Here is a 24,007-nt window from a genome sequence, read left to right as displayed (position 1 = left end):
CAAAATTCAAGAAAAATAAAGGAAGTAAAGAAAAAGTATCTTTGATATGTATTCAGGCCCTACAAGTCATTTTTTTCATCATAAATTCTACAGAATTTTCTTGGATCATTATATTGCTGAGAAGAAATAAATTATTCATAGTAGACCATCATACAATATTGCTGTTACTGTGTACAATGTTCTCCTTGTTGTGCTCATTTCACTTTGCATCAGTTCATGTAAACATTTTCATATTTTTCTGAGAGCATTCTGCCCATCATTTCTTAAAGCACAATAGTATTCCTTAACAATCATATATAACAACTTGATAAGCCATTTCCCAAGGGATGGACATTTCAATTTCCATTAAAAGATATAGTATTGGTTAAAGAATATGCATGATTTTATAGCTTTTTGGGTACAGTTCCAAATTGCTCTCCTGAATCTGTATGCAGCCTAACCAATAATGCATTAGTGTTTTTATTTCCCCACATTCCCTCCAATATTTGCCATTTTCCTTTTCTGTTTTATTATCTAATCTTACACATGTGAGGTAGTAGAGTTATGATAATTATATTTTTCTTCAGTGATGATTTAGAATATTTTTTCACATCACTATTATAGTTTTGATTACTTTGAAAACTATTCATATCATTTGGCTCTTATACAAATTTGACTCAGTTTTCTACATGTTTGAGAAATGAAATATATCAGAGAAACTTAGTAATTTTTTCATACATAATTATCAACTATATATTTCCTTCCATGTTTATACTACTCCCTGTCTCTTTTTTTTTTTACCCTATCCATTATAAAAAGTCTTCTGGTTCTGAATTTACCTCCCACAAATTACCTTGTCTTATACCAACTTCCTCCATTCTTCTCTTCTCCCTACTTTCCTATATGGTTAGATATAGTTCTACACTCAAATGAGTATGCATATATTACTCCCTCTTTCAACCAAGTCTGATGAGAGTAAGGTTCATGTGTTCTTTTCTCTGCTTCCCTCAATTATCCCCCCACACTGTAAAATCTTTTTCAGGCCTCTTTTATGTTAGATAATTTATCCCTTTTATCTCTCTCTTTCCCCTTTTCTCAGTGCATTCTTCTTTCTCACTCCTTAATATGAATTATCCATTTGGGGATCAGTCTCAGGAAATGATCAGTGGAATCTTTCAATTTATTTTTTATCCTCTGATTCTAGAGTATAAGGGTAGTTTTTCTTGATAATTTTTTGAAAGAATATGTCTAAGCTCTTATTTTATTGGGACTTTTAGGTAGTTCAATAATTTTTTTAAAAATAATGATTTGCCTATCTGTTTTACATGTCAGTTGTTTATCCAATAAAATATTTTATATTTTATTTTTTTTCACTTTTTTGATTTTGTTTGTTTTTTTCCTTGATGCCTCATGAAGGCATTAGCTTCTGCTTGTCTATTTCTAACTTTTAACAAAGTATTTTCTTCAGTGCCCTTTTGTACTTCTCATTCAGTTTGGCTAATTTTACTTTGTAAAGTGTTATTTTTTGTGCCTTTTTTATCATTTGGCCTATTATGCTTTTTAAAGTGTTATTGTCTTTAGTATTTTTGTGTATCCTTTACCAAACTGTTGACTCTTTTTTTCCCCTAATTTTCTTATATCACTCTTATTTCTCTTCCCATTTTTTTTTCTCTACCTCTCTTTCTTGATTTTGAAAATCCTTTTGAATTCTTCCATGGCCTGAAACCAATTAGTATTTTTCTTTGAGGCTTTGAATGCTTGAATTTTGACTTTGTTGTAATCTGAATGTATGTTTTCATTTTCCCTGGCACCACAGTAACTTTCTATGGTCAGAATTTTTTCTTCTGTTGTTTGCATACTTTTCAGCTTATTTATTGATTTTTAACTCTGCTAAAGTGGGACTCTGTTCCCCAAGCAAAAGGGGCACTGGATAAAGATTCATGTTTCTGTGCAATTGTTTTCAGAAGTAATTCTGGAGATCTGTAAGTCTGTGACTCTTTCAAAGTAGTATGATCTGGGAAGAGGTGTGTTTACTACCACTGTCCTATGCTGTTTACTGCTCTCTCTTCAACCCTGGAAGTATGACCAGGGTTCCTGTTCTCCTATGGTTCCAAGCTCTGGTGGGTACTAGTGCTCCTCTTCACCTCAGGACTAAGACCCAGGACTGAGATTCAGATCCAAGAACAGGGATACAATGAAATTCTGCCCCTGGTGCTAGTAAACAGACCACTGTAAATTTTCTCCTGACTTGTCAGATTCCCTCATCATCTCTGGACTGAGAGGTCTGGAAGCCACTACTATTGCCACTGATTCAATCTCCCCAGAGCCCGCTTCTGTTTTGATGGGACCTTGTTTGTGCTAGCATGACCAGTACTGGATAGTACTCCTCTCTCATCCTAGTGAAACAGACTTTTCTGCCAACTTCCTAAATTGTCTTTGGCTCAAAAATTGTTTCATCCAATCTTTTTGTGTGTTCTGACATGCTAAAATTTGTTAAGAGTTATTATTTAGGGACACTAATAAATTGCTGGTGGAGTTGTGAAAGAATCCAGCCATTCTGGAGAGCAATTTGGAACTATGCCCAAAAAGTTATCAAACTGTGTATACCCTTTGACCCAGCAGTGCTACTCCTGGGCTTATATCCCAAAGAAATACTAAAGAGCGGAAAGAGACCTATATGTGCCAAAATGTTTGTGGCAGCCCTTTTTGTTGTAGCTAGAAACTGGAAGATGAATGGATGCCCATCAGTTGGAGAATGGTTGGGTAAATTATGGTATATGAAGGTTATGGAATATTATTGCTCTGTAAGAAATGACCAGCAGGAGGAATACAGAGAGGCTTGGAGAGACTTAAATCAACTGTTGCTGAGTGAAATGAGCAGAACCAGAAGATCACTGTACACTTCAACAACAATACTGTATGAGGATGTATTCTGATGGAAGTGGAAATCTTCAACATAAAGAAGAGCCAACTCACTTCCAGTTGATCCATGATGGACAGAGGTAGCTACACCCAGAGAAGAAACACTGGGAAATGAATGTAAATTGTTAGCACTAATATCTGTCTGCCCAGGTTACATGTACCTTCGGAATCTAATGCTTATTGTGCAACAAGAAAATGGTATTTACACACATGTATTGTATCTAGGTTATATAGTAACACAAGTAAAATGTATGGGATTGCCTGTCATCGGGGGGAGGGAGTGAAGGGGGGGGGGATAATTTGGAAAAATGAATACAAGGGATAATATTATAAAATATATATAATAAAAAATTATTTAAAAAAAAAGATTTTTGCAGCAATGAAAAAAAAAGAGTTATTATTTAAAGATGTTTGGATGGAGCTTGGGGATGTCAGGCAAGTCACTGCCTTTACTCTGCCATCTTGACCTTAGCTCTATATTTCAGAATTTTTTCCAACAAAATCCCACAGGCAAGATTTGTGCTATGATTCATGAGGCCACTAAGAGGCAAATATGACTAGAAAACAACAAGCCACACATAACCACATATCCACAATTAAACAATTTTAACAAGAGGGAAACCTGAAAGCAAGGTAGATTGAAATGGATATGTATGAATATGAACATTCATTAAAATTGAATGAAATAAGGAGAACAAGAAGAAACCAAAAACACAAACTTATGTGGATCCAAAATCAGAAATCAATGTGAAAATCCTAAACAAAACTCTTTTGGTTGGATCCAGGACCCAGGACTCATAGTTTTGTCTAATATTCCTGGACCGTTACTAAGGTCATGGTAAGAATCTGAGTTTAAATAACAAAAAATTAAATGGCATAATAATTAATGTTTTCCGAACAATATAATAAAACATCCACAATTTTCCTCTTTCAGGTTTGCTAATGGCCAACATTTCTTATACTATATAGCAGAATTGATGGGCTACATTTTCAAAGGAGTTTCATTAAAATAATTTAACTCAATTGTGTCTTTCTCACTATCTATCTCCTCCAGAGTTTGAAAGAATTTCTTACAAAGATATAGGGGCCAGACTGGTGCCAAACTTTTCCCAATGTCTTATAATCAGAAAGATCAATTTGAGTGTCCTGGGCTATGAGTCAAGAAACTTAAAATTACAATAGGAAACACATACTCTACAGCAAAGTATATAACCAAAAAAATTCATCATAATACCTTGTTCCTTCAATGTCATAAAAGTTGATCAAAATTAGTTCAGTAGATATTACTTCATATATTCCTTAAGGAGACAAACCTCCTTAAACAAATTCTATAGGTAAACTAAATCTGATTACAAATTAAATCCCATTTAGAGGGCTTGCAATGGATGGATTGAGAGGGTAGATTTACCTAATTCCAAGATAAATGAGAAAACTCATTTCAGGAAATACCTCCCTTCCACAGTTAGCTGTGTTAACTAACAAATAATGAAATCTCTATAGGAAGTCCAAATTTCCTTTTGATGTCTACTTGAGGAAGGTAAAACAGTTAACATTATTATCCTATGTGTCAAGTTTGGTCATATGAGGCTAATAAAAAACAATTAATGAAAAAATTGCAATAGGAATGGCTCTAATTGCCAAAAAATAAATAAAACGATTTTCAGCATATTCCTCTTGCAGACAAATATAAACAACATGAAAAACCCAAATAATACAATAATTAGCATCATTATCATCATTGTATTAATTAATATATTAAATTATAATTCTCCTTTTAACTTTCTCTTAATGTCCATTTTAATCTGCACATTTCATCTTTTTTTAATGTGTTTTATTCTAAACTTAAAAAATACAATAAGCTTTTAAATAAAATAGTAGTAGAACATTTTTAAAAAGATGATTGCTCATGAAACTGCAATTCTAACAGGTACAACTTGTTATTCCTTTTAAATATATAATAAATTCATTATGTGATATTCTTTTTAAAAAAATTTTCTCCCCACCATTGAGATGGCTATCACACATTGTGTGTGTGTGTGTGTGTGTGTGTGTGTGTGTGTGTGTGTGTGTGTGTGTGTGTGTGTGTATAACTCTATACATGCTTTTTCTGGATGCAAAGAGGAGTATCTTCTTTCATAAATCCTCAAAATAACTTAATCGATCAAAATAGATTTTATATATTGCTGTTACTATGTAGAACATTCTCTTGGTTCTATTCATTTGGGCCTATATTATTCTATGCAAGTCTGTGTTTTTCTAAGATCACTGACCTCATTATTTCTTATAGAACAGTTATATTCCATCACAGTTATGTACCTCAACTTGTCTAATTATTCTCCAAATGATAGGCATCTCCACAATTTCCAGTTCTTTGCCACCATAAAGAGAGCTGCTTTAAATATTTTAGAACATATTGGTTTTTGTTTTCTTTTTCCCTAGATATCTTTGAAAACAGACCTAATTCAGTATTGCTGAATCAAAGGCAGTTTAATAATTCTTTGTGCATTATTTCAGATTGTTCTCCAAAATTGTTGAATCAATTCAGTTGTAGCAACTATGAATTATTGTCTCAATTTTTCCACAACACTTCCAACATTTGCCATTTTCCCCCTTCAATTGTTTTATCAAATTTATAGTTATACCTTCCAATAATTTCAGTTTTTACATGATACTATTTTTTGCTATCTTTAACTGATATAGACAATGACATCAACAGACTGAAAAGAATTCCTGAGGGCCAGACTTGTAAAATGAGCCTTCCCATTTCTTAATAATATCAGAGATACTTCAAAACAGGAAAAAAATAACATAATTTAAAACTTTCTTTATAACTATTAATACAATTTTACATGTAATGTCTTAAATTCAGTTTTGAGAATAAAGTGAAAAGATCTTCACAGCCTATATATCCAAGTAGAAACATATGGAAGCTATATATACATACATATACACACATTCAAAAAAGGAGAAAAAAAATGAAAATGATATACTCACATCTGCATTCAGACTCCTTAGCTCTTCTCTGATTGTGCATTGTATATTCCAGCAAGAGTCCTTTGGAATTGTCTTGGATCATTGAGTTTCTGAGAAGAGCAAAGTTTATCACAGTTGATCATCACTCAGCCTTGCTGTTATTATGTGCAATGGTCTCCTAATTCTGCTCACTTTATTCAGCATCTATTTATGTAAGCCTTTCCAGGTTTTTCTGAAATCTGCTTGTTCTTCATTTCTTATAGCACAAAAATATTCCATTATGTTCCTATGCCGCAACTTGTTTATCCATTCCCCAATTAATAGACATCCTCTCAATTTTCAATTCTTTGCCAGCATGAAAATAATTAATATAAATATTTTTCTTTGCATATGTGGGTTCCTTTATTCTTTTATGATTTCTTTGGGACACCAACTTAGTAGCTGTATTGTGAGAACAAAGGGTATGCACAATTTTATAACTCTTTGGCTCTAGTTCCAAATTGTTTTCCAAAATGTTTAGACTCTACTGATGATGCATCAGTGTTCCAAGTTTCCCACATCTCATGTTAACCAACCTGATATGTGTGAAATGGTTCCTCAAAGATGTTTTAATTTAGAGGTGGAACCAAGATTGCAGAATAAAGGCAAGAACTCACTCAACCTTTCCCCCACTCCAATTCTTTTAAATATTGACTCTAAACAAATTTTAAAACACAATCAGAACACCCAAAAAGACAGAGTAGAACATTTTCCAGCTGAAGGCAACTTAGAAACACAGCAGAGAAGGTCAGTGACATCAGGATGAGAGCCCAGCATTCAATCCCAGTGCAGCCTGGATCCAGTCCCTACTCCTGCCTGGAACCTGGATCTGTTCCAGACAGATATGTGTATCAGCTACAGTTCTGGTGCCTTCCAGACCTCTCCACTCAGAGACACCAAAACAGATTTGGAAGGTCAGCAGAAAAGGTCGCTGAAACCAGGGTGAGAGCCTAGCATGTAATCCCAGTGAAGGCTGCACCAGTTCCAACCTGGACTCTAGCATCAGGGAAGCAGCATCTCTGAATCATCAATAATGCTAGAGGCCTTTGGACCTCTCTGCCTGGGGGCACCTCAGAGGACTTAAAAGGTTAGTGGAGAGGAACAGTGGCAATAGTCTGGTATATAGTTCCAGTGCAGGTAGCACCAGTGCAGCATTGGCCCTAATCCCAGGTTATGAGCATCAGCAAAGCAGAACTCTGCTGATTTATTACACTAGATCTTACAGTTACAGGGAGCTTTAAGGCAGAAAAGAGTCCTCATGGTCAGAATCCTCAAAGTATTTCTGAAAATAGATGCACAAAATCCCTGAATCTGGAGAGAGTGCAGCCTCCACTCTGGAATCAGAACCCTGTATTAACAAAGAGTTAGAAATTAAGTAAAAGGCTAGGGGATTTTGAAAACCAAGAAAGAGAGCCAGAGGAAAAATTAGAAAAAATACTGAGAATGGTGCAAAGGGAAATGCAAAAAGCTAATGAGGAGAATGCCATAAAAAGAAAAAAGAAAACTGGTCAATTGGGAAAAGAAGTACAAAGTTCACTGAGGAAAATAACTCCTTTAAAAATAGATTGAGCAAATAGAAGCTAATGACTTTATGGGAAATCAGGATACAATAAAGTAAAACAAAAAAATAGAAAAATAGAAAAAAATTTGAAATATTTCATTGGAAAAACAACTGAAGTGAAAATAGATCCAGGAAAGATCATTTAAAAACTATTGCTCTGAAATGTTTGTGGCAGCCCTTTAGTGGCAAGAAACTGGAAAATGAGTGGATGCCCATCAGTTGGAGAATGGCTGAATAAGTTAGGGAATATTATTGTTCTATAAGAAATTATCAGGAGGATGATTTTAGAGAGGCCTGGAGAGATTTACATGAACTGATGTGAAATGAAATGAGCATAACTTGGAGACATTGTACACAGCAATATCAATATTAATACAATGATCAATATTGATAAACATGACTCTTTCCAACAATGAGATGATTGATGCCAGTTGCAATGATCTTGTGATGAAGAGAGCCATCTACACAGAGAGAGAGAGAGAGGAATCTGGGAACTGAATGGGGATCACAACATAACATTCTCACTCTTTTTGTTGTTGTTCACTTGCATTTTGTTTTCTTACTCATTTTATAAGCTTTTTGATTTGACTTTTCTTGTGCAGCAAAAGAATTATATAAATATGTTTACACATATTGCGTTTAGCATATATTTTAACATGTATAATATATATTGGATTGCTTGCCATCTAAGGGACTGTGGGAGGAAGAAGGGGAAAATCTGAAACACAAGGCTTTGCAATGCACCAATGCTGAAAAAAATGATCCATGCCTATGTTTTTAAAATAAAAAGCTTTTAAAAAAAATAAAAATTATTGCTCTAATGAAAGCCATGATCAAAAAAAAAAGCCTAAACATAATCTATCAAGAAATAGAAATTTTCTGGGAAACTGGCTGAAATTCTAGAACTAGAGGATAAAATAGAAATTTTAAAAATCCACCAATGACCTCCTGAAAGAGATATCAAAATGAAAACTTCCAGGAATATTATAGTCAAATTCTGGAACTTCCAGGTTAAGGAAAAATTATTTCAAGCATCCAGAAAGAAACAATTCAAGTATAGTGGAGCCATAGTCAGTAAAACACATGATTTAGCACCTTCTACATTAGAGGACCAGAAGGCTTGAAATATGATTTTTGAGAGAGTAATGGACCTAGAATTACAACCAAGAATCAGCTACCTAGCAAAACTGAATATAATCCTTCAGATGAAAAGATGTTCATTTAATGAAATAGAGGATTTTTAAACATTTGTGATGAAAAGACCAAAGCTGAATGGAAAATTTGATTTTCAAATACAGGACTCTAAAGAAGCATAAAGAGACAATCAGAAAAATGATTCAAAGGACTTAATAAGGTTTATCTGTTCACATTCTTACATAGGAAGATGAAAGTTATAGCTCATTAGAACTGTCTTATTATGGCAGTTAGAAGGAGTATATATAAATAGAGGGCATAGGTGTGAGCTGAATATGAAGGGATAATATCTTTTTTGTAATGATGAAAGTAAGGGGTGAGAGAGGAGTGAACTGGAAGAAAGGAAGAGGGAAAAGTGGAACAGTGCAAATTATCTGCCATTAAAAAAGAGGGAAGTAAAAGCTTTTACAATGAAGGGGAAAAGGGGGAGTGAGTGAACCATACTCTCATTAGGATTGACTCAAAGAGGAAATAACATACATACTCAATAGAAGTATAGAAATCTGCAGGAAGATAGGAGGGAAATGAGATATGAGAAGGGGGGAGAATTATAAAAGAGAGGGCATATTGGGGGAGGAGCAAAACAGTTGTGAGAAGGGACAAGGTGAAAGGAGAGAGAGAATAAATGTGGGGGAAATACAATTAGCAATAGTAATTGTAAGATGTATTTCCAAGCAAATTTCTCTAATAACCCCACATTTATTAAACATAGAGGGAACTGAATTAAATTTATGAAAAACAAGTCATGATCCAATAGATAAATGATCAAAGATATGATCTGTATCCAAAGGGCTATAAATTCATGTATATCCGTTGACCTAACAACACCACTACTTGGCATGAATACCAAAAGAGTTTCAAAAAAAAGACAATGACCTACATGTGCCAAACTGCTTATAATCAACCATAAAATGACAGAGACTTACTCAGCTTCCATGATCTCACACACACACACACACACACACACACACACACACATATATATATATATAATATATATACACACACACACATACACACACACACACACACACACATATATATATATATATATATATATATATATATATATATACACACACACACACATATACACACACACACACACACACACACACACACACACACACACACACACATATATATATATATATAATGTACTTTGTATATGTACTTTACAAAGCACATAGGAAGTTAATTTCCAAGGGAAAGCATAGCTAATGAGACATGAAGAGGGAATATTGCTGGGCTTAGTTAGTCCTTTGTGGCCATGGTCATCTTCTCTGAGAAATTATTACAGAGCACTGATTCCTGCTGAGCAAAAGGCATGTTTCAATAGTTCAATAGTTCTTAATAGTGTTTAGCACAATGTCTAGTCTATAGTTGGCACTTAACACATGTTTATTCATTGATTGAATTTGGACAGTTGCTACCAAAGGAAGAAATAATCACCTCAGTATTGCTGTTTGAGTTGTACTTTGGAAAGATACACAAAGGAAAATGGAAAACAAATAACAAACAAAAAACCCCAAAAACAAAGAACTTAAGAGCTAATCTCAGACTTGTCCAAGTGAGACAAATATGTTATGTACATATTTGCTATGCAAATATTCTGTTTACTTATAAACTATATGTATATGATCACCATCATTTCTGCAAGGGAGGGAAGAGATTCTACTCTTAAATCCTTTTTTAAATGCAAGGAAGTCTCATGTAACAAACTTCTAAAGAAGGGGAAAGGGAAGAGAATGAGGGGGGAACCCCTCATCTTTATATCAGTTGAATTTGTTTTTGTTCTCTGTTCAGTGACTAATCCTCTAGGATTAGGGGATTCTCTAAGGACTTGGACCGCAGGAACCAACCTAATGCCTAAAATTGGTCACTCTTTTTAATAAGAGGCCTGGGCATATGCTCATCTGCATGCATGCACCTTGGGATAGAACTCATCCTTCCCAAAATATGCAAGTCTTTTAACACTGAGAAAGAACAAATGCTTTCTCTTAGAGCCAGAAGACATATTTCATAGGCTCTCTGCCTTAAAACCCAGAAGTGTTTATAACATAGTTCTGCTAAAATATCTCTAATGCTTTCTATTCCTTAAAGACTAAGCAAATCCTTCATTAGATATTTGGCATCTAAAAAAAATATGGTACCACCACACATTTCCAATGTCTTCTCATTCCACTTTGCATCACATATTGTATATTTCAATGAAACTGGATTATTATCTGTCTTTTGAAAATGCCCTATACATTATTTTCTCCCTCGTTTCCTTTGTTCACACTATGATCCCTGTATGGAATGTTCACTGTTTTTGGTATGTTTTTCCTATTCTGCCTACTGAATTCCTAATTATTCTTTAAATCCTAATTTAAACAATGCCTCCTCCCTGAAGTTAACATATCATAAGTACCTCCTCTCAGACACATCACCCCCCAGACTTCAAATAAAATTTAACTTTCAGTCTGTCTGATGAATTTTAATTGCTATAATTGTATTTTTAGATATTTATTTTATTTTTTATAATTATTTATAAGCTTTATCTATGATTTTATGTTTCTTGAGGACAAGTATGAGCCTTACCTAAATTTAGTCATCCCCCATAGAGCCTACTATAATGTTCTTCATACTATATGCATTTGATAACAAAAAAAAAAACAAAAAAAAAACTGTGTTTTTTTAAAGTTGAATTTTATTACATTCATTATGCTTCAATTGAAAACCCTCCATTTTAAGGGGAGTGAGATTTATACTTACTTGAACTCAGAATGTACTTCACATTAATTATTTTAGAAGATTGTATTAAGCCTCTGAATATTTTAAAGATGTTTTACAGTAGTTAGCTACCACTGGTCATAATAATTGTGCTTTGATTATTCTCTAATTTTACCCAAATTGATGCTAAATAATTTCACAAATCATAAAATTTCAGAATTTGAATAAAATGTTTAACTTCTCTTTTATATGACATTACTTCAAATATTTGAGTATAGTTCTCATGTCTTACCAGTGTTCTCTTCTCCATGAAGAACACTAAGCTCTTTCAATCTTCATCTGATATAGACTCAAGATCTTTCAGTAATTGACTCATTAGAAATCAGTGATGTACAAATTGATCTCAATTCCATTACTCAATAGAAAAACTATTTCAGCAAATATTGTAATATATTTTATGCTTATATATCTATATTAGCCTTTAAAATAATAAGTATACTGTAGTATTTCTTATTTTATAATGCAATGGTGCCACTTTATTCCCTTTTTTGAAGAGTTATGCTAATAGCCAGTTCTGATATTTGCCATGCAAAATATTCTCTATTTTGAAAATGCAGCACATTCCTTTATTATATTGGTAATGAAACAGTGGATTCTATTTATTCTTTTCCTTGACTACAGGATATTGGGAAATGAGGCAATTGTAAAGTGGCTGATGGGACCATATCATCATATTTCAACCTGTGTTTTGACTCTTATAGCTTTAGGGTACTCTTTTATTATATTTAATCAGCTTTTGTTTTTCTTTCACTTAATATTATCCTTCATCTTTGCTTTTGGTCATTCATTTTAGGGGGTTTCCATTTTCTTACATCTGAACTTTAAATAGCTGCTGTTATACCTCTAAATTCAATCAGCCTCTGGCTGTGCAGTTAAATGCTTCTCTATTTCCCCCCTTCCCTGGAGGTTAATCTTGCTAACTCTTCAACCTGTTAAGTCTATACTAGAGCATTCTGAAAACCAATGGTAGTCTCTAAACCGAGGTCTTCCCATTAACATCACAGTGTGCCAACAATCTATCAGATGTATATCTGTGGTTTGTTCGGCAGAAAAAGTAGATTCACTTCTGCAAACTGGCAAACTTTAAAAAACGTCCCTTCTCCATCTTTATTATTAGCATGACACATGGCAACATATTTTGACATCTTTTTTACATTTTGTACTAATAGTAGATATGTCCCTTTAAGATTAAATTACTGATTGAAAGATTTGATATAATAAATTTCATTGAGTATTTGAAAGCAGTATGTAGTTAATGCTGACATGACAATCATAATTAGAAAAGGAAACAAATTATTCTTTGATTTGCAATGCTTTATTCTTAGTAGAGATTAATTATAAAATGTATTCCATCCTGGAGAATAGTAATTCCAGGATATTTCTATCTTCTCTTCCTTATCCAGATATCCTTTATTTGTACAATTTCCACATAATACATGTATACCTTCTTCAATGGCTTCCTGATAGAACCATTGCCACTATCTAGGAAACACAATTTTCTCTTAAATACCTGATTAGTCAAAGTGTACACATGATATTAAAAAGGGGCGGTGAAAAAGCTGACAAGAAAACACAATTTTCCATACTTTGGTACTCATTCTGGCACTTTTAATTATACATATGTAAAATATAAAAACATAAAAATATAAACCTATAAATAGAATATATTACAAAATTTAGATTATAAAATCAGGAAAATCTGATGAAAATCATAAAACAATGAAGAGGTATTTAAATTTTTTAAAATGGGAAGAAAAAAAGGTCTCAAATGCATTTTGTAAAATAATGACTAAAGTATGAAGTCTGGAGAGAGAGAGAGAGAGAGAGAGAGAGAGAGAGAGAGAGAGAGAGAGAGAGAGAGAGAGAGAGAGAGAGAGAAAGAATTTGGAGCCAATAGCCAATGTAATCATAGAATGCCTTACCAAGTGAAGAAGTTTTAAATGTGTGAAGAATATGAGCCAGTTATGAGATGTAAAAATCTCTTATTGGATCAAAAAAGAAGAGTTGATAGTCTAACAAAATAATCTAACACAGTCTTTTGGATGCTTTAAATATCTGCTCTCCTAAAATTTGGGCAATGGGTTTATTGGTTTGAGAGTCCAGGAATCTTTCTTTGTTCCATTTTTAAGGATGACAGTTTCTCATTGCAATGATTTTGTAACATGAACAAAACCAGTTTGAAAATCACTGGTGTGGTGAGAAGAACATGAGCTTATTAGCTGGGGAATGTTAAGGTCCTAGGCTTATCTATGGCATTAACCAGCTATGTGATTTTTGGGTGAAGCAGTCACAGCTCTGGAACTAAGTTCCCTCTTCTGTTATATGAGTGATTAGATTGGATCATTTCTTTCAGAATTAAGAGGCTATGCTTCAACTTGATCATTTCAACACTGTTTACAATGCAAACTTTGAAACATCTTGCCATCTCTGGAACAGTTTTTTCAAAAAGAAAAGTAGATAGATAGAAAGATAGATAGATAGATAGGTAGATAGATATTAGAGCTTTCTATAACTTCATAAATTACTACACACACACACATACACACACCTCCTAAATTTGGTACCAACAGCTTGTCAAAGGTGTTTGAAAAGATTAGAATGCCTATTTCCTATTACATCACAGAGCTAGAGAGGATGTAGGGATTGGACATTAATTTTTGAAGAAGAGCATGGAGTTTGCCACTGATTCTGTTCCAAGCATTTTTTGAAAGTTTTGAAATAAAGATAGATGACAGCTTACAGGGTTAAAGGAGAGCTATATCAGGGGTGTGTTGAAGACATGTTGTACCAACTCATGACCACTGCTTGTTAAATTTTCAAGGTATATATGTTTTCACCTTGAAAATCAGCAAAGGGAACAAATCAAGGCTTAATATATTATTTTGTTCATTTTCTATACTTAAGAAAGTGAAAGAGAAAATAACAATGATTAACAATGAAGAAATGTGTTGTGAATATTTTATCCTTCCTTCATTTCTTCCTCCTTCCTTCCTTTCCTTCTCTTTCCTTCCTTCCTTCTTGGACTTATTTATTTTTTTTTATTTACAACCTAAGCAACTAATTAACATACCAATTTACTTAAATGATGCATTTTTAATAATAAGAGGTTTGATTAGATGTCCTTAAACAGCCTTTCTTGTTCTAAACTTGACTTTTCAGTCATATTGTTATTTTTTATTAGTCAATTAGAGACTATACAGAACCCAGTTTTATTTTAATTTGATACTCTATAGTTTCCATTTTAAAATTGGGGGAAAGCTCCCCTCCATGGATTTTTTAATGTAATCTGTATGTGAAATTTAACAGAGTTTAAATTTAAAAATCTAAATTTTTTTCTGAGCTTCATAAATTTTGAAGTTGCAATGTGGCCTTGTCTGTGATGTACACTGTTTCCTCTTGCAACTATTATATATACCTCTGACTTCTTATAAAACTTGACTTTATATCCACAACATGTACTTTAATAAATACCCTGCCTCTATCAATTCAACTCCTTGCAAAAGTCACAGTCTCTTCCCACTCATTGCAACTTCAAAATTTCAGTTTTCTAGCATCTTACTCCATGCCAAATATTATTAGATCCAATGACTCTGGACTCCTTGCTGTTTCACAAATAAGACAATCTTGGGTCTCAGTATTTTCTTTAACTGACTCTTATGTTGTAAATACTTTTCCTTTTTCTCTCTAACCATTTATTTCCCTGATTTCCTTTAACTCTCCCCTAAAATTCTTTCTCCTACAGGAAGTCCTTTCCAACCTCTTTAGTGCCTTATCTCTTTTAATTATTTCCTATTTTTTCCTTTATATAGTTTGTAAATGTTTGCTTGTTTTTTCCTCCATAAAATTATAAAGTTCTTGAATACAGTGCCTTTTGCCTCTTTTTTTTTTTTTTTTTTTTTTTTTTTTGGATTATCTTTAGGTCTCGGCATCCACAGTTATTTAATAAATGAGACAGCCTTTTAAGGATTGCTTCTAGGAAGTCCTATTCTCCCCCCTGGCTGAGCTCCAAGTGCCACAAGTTACTATATGATACTTGGAAGCCCCTGATTCCTAGACAGGAATCCCTGAGAAAGACTGATCACTAGAAAATTTTGAGAAAAACTCAGAGAATCAAAAGTAGATCCCTTTTCTCCATACAGTCAAAAGCAACCTACCAACTCAGATAAACTTTATAACTAAAGAAGCTATTAATTCCAGATCATTAAAATTCTAGTAGTGAGGAAAGGAGGATGATTTTCATCAGCCCAGATATTTGGATGATAAAATCTCCCTGTCAAAGGCCTGAGTGAGTGTCCCTCTGTAATGTTTGAGGAACAGAGCAACATAGTATCAATTCAAGACAAGACAATCACCCAGATACCATGCCTTTCTTAATTTAGGTAGAGTAATTAGATTCTGGTACATTAAATAATATTTAAATTACTGAAAGATTACTATAGATTTGCACAGATTTTTCAATATATTGATCAATTGTCTTATTGTTTTTTTTCCTATCTAAAAATAGCATTTGTTATATAAAATAACTCATAAAGAGGAGAAGGAGAAATGGATGCTTGGAACAACTATGTTGATATAAGAAATATCAATAAAACTTATTTTTAAAAAGTTTTCACCTCACACCTATCAAATTGTCTAATATGACAGAAAAGGGAGAAAAAGTTTGCAGGGATATGGGAAAATTAGGACACTAATACATTGCTGTTAGAGTTATGAGCTCAACCATTTGGAGAGCTATTTGGAACTATGTCCAAGGGGTTACAAAACTGTAACCTTTAATCCAACAATAGCACTACTAGGTCTATATACCAAAGAGATTTTTAAAAAATGATAAAGGACCTATTTCTACAAAAAATATTTATAACAGCTCTTTTTGTGGTAAAAATGTGGGGAATGGCTAAACACATTTGGGGTATATGATTGCAATGAAATTTTATTATCATTAAAAATGATAAGCAGAATGATTCAGAAAAATATGTCAAGGCTTATACAAGCTGATGCAAAATAAAGTGAGCAGAACCAGAAGAACATTATACACAGTAACAGCACTATTTCATGATGATCATTTGTAAATAATTTAACTAATATCAGAAATACAATGATATAAGAAAATTATAAAGGACTCATGATGAAAAAAAATGTTATTCACATCCAGAGAAATAACTTATGAACTCTGAAAGCAGATCAAGGCATACTGTTTTTCACTTTATTTTTTTTCTTTTGACCAGTATCTTCTTTCACCATATATCTTAATATAAAAATGTTTTACATTATTGCACATATGTAGCTTATATCAACTTGATTACCATCTCAGACAAGGAGAAGATGAAGAAATGAGATGAAAAATTTGGAACTCAAATTTTTAAAAATATGAATGTTAAAAATTTTCTAGAAAATAAAGTATTCTCTTTTTCCTTAAAAGTAAAAGTAAATAAAAATAAAAAAGCTAAGGTTATGGAACCCTCTATCTTGATACTACAATAACTTCTAACTAACCTTAGTTTTTTTTTTCCTAATTGAGATAATCTTTCACCAATTTAGGCCAAAAAATCAAAAATTATTTGAGGCCTTAATAAGAAGGAAAATAAATTAGACAAACTAGAAGAAGTAAGCAAGTGTTATTAATGCCAATTCATTTAACTTTACTATGAGAAATTTTATTGAATTGTGATGGTGTTCAATATTACAGAATCTGATTACCTAACTTTGGGAGCTATAGCAGAAAAACATTCTTTACCTGAACAAAGAAAAAAAATATCCATTTTAGAGTATAACATTGATATACTACTAGAAATTGCAGTTTGGGAAAAATTGGTTCACTGAACATTCAATGATTTTTGTACTTGTTTAAATGAAAAATGGATTAGTTGCATGAAAAATTCTGGCTTAGAATGCAATTCTTCTATAACTTATTCTTGCTTTAATATTTCTTTTGGTGAGGGCTAAATATGAAGGTAAAATTATATATAGATTGGAAATATTCTTTAGAAGAATCAAATTTTTAAATTGGAAGAACATGCTATTTAAATATGCTGTCTAATTTGAGGACTTTACTTTTAAAAGTATGATGAGTGAAAATTTAAATCATAAGACAATGTATATTGGAAAAAGAATAGTCAGATCTCTTTATTTTGTCATTTCTCTTGTTTCCTGTAGGATAAAACTCTTCATTAAATAGATATTATTAAAATCATGTATAAACAAATACATTTTCATGCTACAATTTAAGGGGGAAAAGGAATGTGGCAATTAGATATAAAAATGTGACTGATTCCACACATATGTAAAGTTTGATTGACAAAGACATGAAGAAATTTTCCTGAGGTAAAACAAAAATGAAATAGATGTGTGAATAAATGAATAAATAAAAATAAAAGAAGCAGCATGGGCTGAAGGGAAATAATGGAAAGTTGAGCGGAATCTGAATATATACTTTGTGGAATGATAACCAAGATAATTACTGATCAAGTAATATTCTCAGACAAATCCAAATCTGGCTACCACATTCAAAGAGCTAAATTTATTCAATTGTTCAGCAGTTGGTCTGTTAAAAATAATTCTATGATCAAATTCAAAGTAACTAGTTTTCCCTACATAAAGAATGACTTCTTATCCATCAGATTGATGACATTGAAACAGAGGAAAATGTGCTGTCTTCAACCTTTAATATTTTCCAAGATAAACATAATAATAACCTTACTTGAATAGCTTAGCCAGTTTAGTGCTTGAACACAGTGATTAACCCAAATGATCTCCCAAAATTCTATGCAGGTTATTAATGTTCTCAAAAATATTGGTAATCTATCTATCTATCTATCTATCTGTACACACACACACACACACACACACACACACATATGAGGAAATATTTTTCATTAAGAGCAAATATTAGGAAATGAATTAAATAGGGAATCTATAAAACTACATTGACTACATAAACCTAAATGGGGAAAAACAAATGTGTGTGTGGGAGACATATATATGTATGTATATATAATTATATTTATATATATAGTATATGCATAAGTTATGTATTTATGCATATTAATTTGTATTTATATTCTTATATGTGTATAGACAGAACATTTATTAAGTAATAAGTGCCTGACATTGAGAAGTGCAGGGGATTCAAATACAGGCAAAGGAGATATTCTCTATTCTCATGGAACTTAATGAAGGAAGATAGTACATGAAGGATATTTAGAAAGCAGGGAAGGGGGAATATTATTCTTTCTATAATTTTTTCTCTCAATTGAAATTATATTGTCTTTTGTCTGTCTTGAGGATAGCTTTAACTCTTGTACATATGTGTGTGTGTATGCTTCTACAACCATTGCTCACAAACCCCTATTGTTAAAAGAAATCCTTGTTCAGCCTTTGCCCAGGTTATAGATTTAAAGTCATTAAGTTAAAAGGATTGTATTCACTATGCTGAGGCAAAGAAAACTTGGGGGTCCAGGCTCCATCCAGGTTGTTTCCTACTTTTTATGGAATAGGAGTATGCTTTATCCATATTTGGTCAAAGATTTTTAACTGGATCACATAATCATAAGGAGGTAGAATTGGTACCTCTCAACTCCTCAAGTATTTTGATTGGTCCAAGTTTCAAATAAGAAGACATGGTTAGGAAGCATGTATCAACACCATCTTATGGAGGCTCAGTGCTATGTATTCAGTTTAAAAAAAAAAAAAAAAGTTTTGTTTTTTAAATGGAGTCACCCAACTGACACAACACAAACAGTTGACATCCCACACTACCAATTTAATAGCTATAATTAGTTCAAAGAAAAAGGATTTGTTAAAATATCATAAAAAGAACAGTAGCTACAAAATATTTCGTATTGCAGGACCAAGGTGTCTTTTTCATCTTATGGAATCTTTACACAGATCATTCAATCAACAAAATGCTAAGGATACAAAAAAAGGCAAAAAAAGGCAAAAAAAAAAAAAAAAAAGGCAAGAAAGAAAAGAAAAGTCCTTGCCCTCAAAGAGCTTATAATTTATCAGAAACTTATTCTCTGTGTAAAGCTTCTCTGGCAAATGAGTTAGTTATTCAATATTTCTTGCTCTCCATTGTGCTTGAATTTCAGTTGCCAAGCCTACCTCTAGCTCTTTTTTGGTTAGATCTTTTCTTTGCTAGAAATACCACTACTGGACCTTTGGCAGAAGTATCACTGCCTCTTTTTACCCATCTGCTATATATATCTAGAATGCATTCATATCCTCTTTGGATACATTGACTTTTACTCAACATATATTGCTCCATTTCTAAATTCAGCTGCCAATTAAGAGAACTGTGAGGGAGTGGGGGGGAAAGGTAAGGACAGAAAATCTCTTTTCCCCTACTTCTCCCTGACTCATTAATTCTCAAATACTTGTGTTCTTATTCAAATGTTAACTCATGATGGAACTGGCTACATTGTGGAAGAGCTCAGATTTTTAAGGGTATTCTGTCATTTGATCAGTTTTTAAGCCAGCCAATCTTAAATTGTATTTACAATTTAGTTAGAGAAAGTTTATTATACAATATGAAGAGAAGAGAATATTAATTATATATATGCATATATATATGTGTATATATATGCATATATATATATATCGGATGAGAATGTATAAGAACCCAGTTCTTTTTGAGTCCAAAGCGCCACCACCCTATCCACCCTATTTTTGTTTTTTATACTTATACAGACACATGCACATACTTATGACACACACACACACACACACACACACACACACACACACACACATATATAACATTTCTGAGAAATTGCTTCTGAAGAGTGTGTACTTTATAAAAAGTTGCTTGGTTGTTTTTTTCTTCTTTTTTTGAAGGTTATAATGTCACTTTAAAATATGCTATATTCTTTTTATTACAAATTGGCACTTGGATACCATGAGAATAAGACTATGACTCCAGGGTTTTTCTATAACTTACTATATAAATGATGCATTTCTAACCCCAACCAGAGTTTCCATTTCATAATATTTTTCTTCCCCTGAAATGGTATATATTTTGCTTACTTTTTCCATTTTTTTTTCAGACAGCAGTGCCATTACATTAGAGAAAGGGCATTTGTACACTTTTTTGGTGTTTAAGTCAGTTCTCCTTCAGCTAAAAGTAGAACTGGTATTGATTCTCAATTTATAGTTTGCAAAAATAAATGGAGAATGAATGCATGCTCTGTATAGTAATTGTGGTGGAAAGGGATTTAACATCCAAGTTATTGATCAGAAGCTACTTTCTTATGCACCATTGATTGTGAACTGCAGTTAGTTCCTTTTCTGAAATACTATGCACTTTTTCTATGGAAAACTGAAGACCTGCATGTTAATAATGGCACATTGATGTTTTGATATCTCATTTACTTTCAAGTCACATGCAGTACTGAACCAATCAACTCTGGTTTCCATCTACTTTTAAGGATTGCTAGTCTTTTTTTTTTTTTTTTTTTTTTTTTTTTTTTTTTTTTTGTAGTAGTTGGTAATTGAGAATAATACAAAATTCCTTTTAACAGTGCAAGAAACCCATGTCTATCTGGATCAGCAGTTCTTGTTACTTGAAGTTAAACTGAACAGGCAGATGCCAGTACCAGTTCTTATAATTGGAAGCTCTGAAACTACAGACCATTTATCTAACCTGTCTCTGGAGTTAGCAAAAAAAAAAAAAAAATTAAAGAATGAAAGAAGTCAAAACAAATAAGAGATGAAACTTAGAGTGATGGATGAAACATTAATCAAAATAATATCACTATAGAGAAGATCACAAAAGAGTTAATCTTTTGTTCAGGAATTTTTTTTTGACATCTGTAGTAAGGTTAAGGGATTCCTTTGGCTTTTTAGAAAATATAATTCTATACTTACATGAACTGATGCTGAGTAAAATGAGCAAAAACAGGAGATCATTATAGACTTCAACAATGATACTGTATGAGGATGTATTCTGATGGAAGTGGACATCTTCAACAAAGAGAAGATCTAATTCAATTCCAATTGATCAATGATGGACAGAATCAGCTACACCCAGAGAAGGAACACTGGGAAATGACTGTAAACTGTTTGTTTGCATTTTGTCTTTCTTCCCAGGTTATTTTTACCTTCTGAATCCAATTCTTCCTGTGCAACAAGAAATTCGGTTCTGCACACATATATTGTATCTAGGATATACTATAACACATTTAACATGTATGGGACTGCCATCGAGGGGAGGGGGTGGATGAAAGGAGGGGAAAATTCGGAACAGAAGTGAATACAAGGAATAATGTTGTAAAAAATTATCCATGCATATGTACTGTCAAAAATTATAATTATAAAATTAATTTTAAAAGTTTGAAAAAAAAAAGAAAATATAATTCTATGTATTAATCTGAAGACGGTGCTTTTCCCTAACAGATAATTGTGATGACCCGCTGGTTTCTGCTTTGCCTCAATCATCATTCAGTTGTTCCTCAGAGCTATCTAGCAGTCATAGCCCTGGGTTTGCAAGACTTAACAGAAGAGATGGTAAGTTTCTTTCTTTTATTTCTAGTGATTTGTGCTGAATTTCTCCATTTTCCATCACAATATCATTATTTTGCAAAATCATAAGATTTTCAAAGATTGAAAATGAGATTCTATGAAATAATGAAATCTAGATAGAATAAGGGAATAAACTTATTAGAATGTACCTATTTGGAAACCTTTAAATTAAAATCTTATCTCTTAGTGCAAAGAGTTGCTACTTTCATTGTGGCTATACTTGGGGAGAGGTAAGCATAAGACTAGTTGAAACAGCAGTAATATTTTAAAACTTGGAATGATTTTGATTGATTGATTGAAATGATTACTACACATTTAAATACTGTATAAATGTCTTTGTGTCAGCTAGATTGGGCTGTGATGTTTTAGAAATTAAGATTTTTAATTGCTGTGGCAGCAATCCCAGTTACCACAAGCAAATCATTATTATTAATACATGATACATGATTACCTACACACCCCTTGGTTTATATTAGAGTTGAATGTTAAGAGAATAAAATAGATCTTTTAGATGTATGAATATGAGGGGAGGGAATTCCTAGAGTAAAAAATCCTTGCTTGCTCACATCTTATTTGTTTTATTTGATTTGTTCACTCTAGCATTGACTCTTGAAGGAATGAGATATAAAATTGTCTGTATGCTCCATTAGGATTATCCTGTATTAATCTATCTTGTCCCTGTGATAGTGTGGCTAAAAAATGAATTATTATTTTGGAGCAGTATTCTAGGAAATACAGGATATTGAATTCAAAATAAATAAAGAGGAAATTCTTTTTCCTCAAGTTTTCTTGTAGAATTTAGTCTGTATTTCTGCATTGTCCTTCTCATGGTCTTTCCCAGACCCCCATGTTTATTATAGAAAATAACAGCAGCAACATTTACATGGGAAAGTAAAGTTTGCAAAGCATTTTACAATCATTGACAGACAGATTGTTAGAACAATTTCACTCTAAGGTCAGGGGATCTCAGGATCACTAGTATAGTTCCCTAAAGTCTAGGGGGGAAAGTATATAACTGTCATTGATAAACAGATTCTTACAACAATAGTACTCTAAAGTAAGGGGAGGATCACTGCTATATTTACCCTGGAAGTTGTACCATATTAATTGCATTAATCAGAACTTTTACACCTCTTAAGAATTATTTGACATGGTTCTATTCACTTTATTCTGGATCAGTTCATACAGATTTTCCCAGGATTTTCTGAAATTGTCCATTTCATCAATTTTATAACTTAATAATATTAAATTATATGCATATACCATCATTACTTCAGCCATTCTTCAATTGATAGTCTTTTAGTTTACTTTTTTGTTATTACAAAAAGAACTGCTATAAATATTTTTCTAATATGGATCCCTTTTTACTCTTTCTATAATCTCTTTATAGTATATAGGCCAGAGTTTCACAAACTTGGGCTTTGGTAAAGCCAAAAAGCAAAATTCCTGATTGGAAGAGGATATGACCCCAAGTTATTGGATTTTTCTTTCTAGGATAATTAAATATAAATATCCACATGAAACATTCCATGTATACTTTATACTTCATATCATCTTAATCTGTGAAAATTTTTCATTTCACCAATTTAACAAATAATCCCTTATAACAAAGAATAAAAAAGGGGAGAAAAGGTAATTTAGCAAAAGTAAAACAACATAATTCCATACCCCATAATCCCCACATTTGCAAAGAAGTTAGGGAAATGTGTTTTTGTTTGTTTGTTTGTTTGTTTGTTTTTAACTTCTTTAGGCAAAACTTTTTTTTAACATAATTACTCATATTTAGTCTTATTTTATTCACCTTTCCATTTACTCACTGTCTGTTTCATTTTTCAAGTTCTATTTCCTATTGTGTGAGTCATTTAAATCATCCATATGTCTTTGAATTGGTCACATAAGGATGTTCTCTGTTTTGACTCACAAAGTTAAAGATTATAAGGGACAAATAAGAGAAAATATGAAATATGAGTGAGGCATTTTCAGTTCTAAATAGAACATTAGATTCTGAAGCTCTTAATACAAAATTATAATTCATTTGCATAAAATAGT

At 32.4% G+C, this 24,007-nt stretch overlaps 1 protein-coding gene across 2 annotated transcripts in view; it reads left to right on the top strand.

Moving 5' to 3' along the window:
• CNTNAP4 (contactin associated protein family member 4) overlaps nucleotides 1-24,007 on the top strand; it is a 641,498-nt gene that overhangs the window by 129,630 nt on the left and 487,861 nt on the right. For both annotated transcript variants that reach the window (XM_074281700.1, XM_074281701.1), the window contains exon 2: nucleotides 21,833-21,943. In XM_074281700.1, coding sequence (XP_074137801.1) covers nucleotides 21,833-21,943 — 111 coding nt within the window. The remainder of the gene's footprint in view (nucleotides 1-21,832; nucleotides 21,944-24,007) is intronic.

This window comes from Sminthopsis crassicaudata, chromosome 1, assembly GCF_048593235.1.
Source record: "Sminthopsis crassicaudata isolate SCR6 chromosome 1, ASM4859323v1, whole genome shotgun sequence".
NCBI lineage: Eukaryota > Metazoa > Chordata > Mammalia > Dasyuromorphia > Dasyuridae > Sminthopsis > Sminthopsis crassicaudata.
This window is presented reverse-complemented; position numbering and strand designations above follow the sequence as displayed.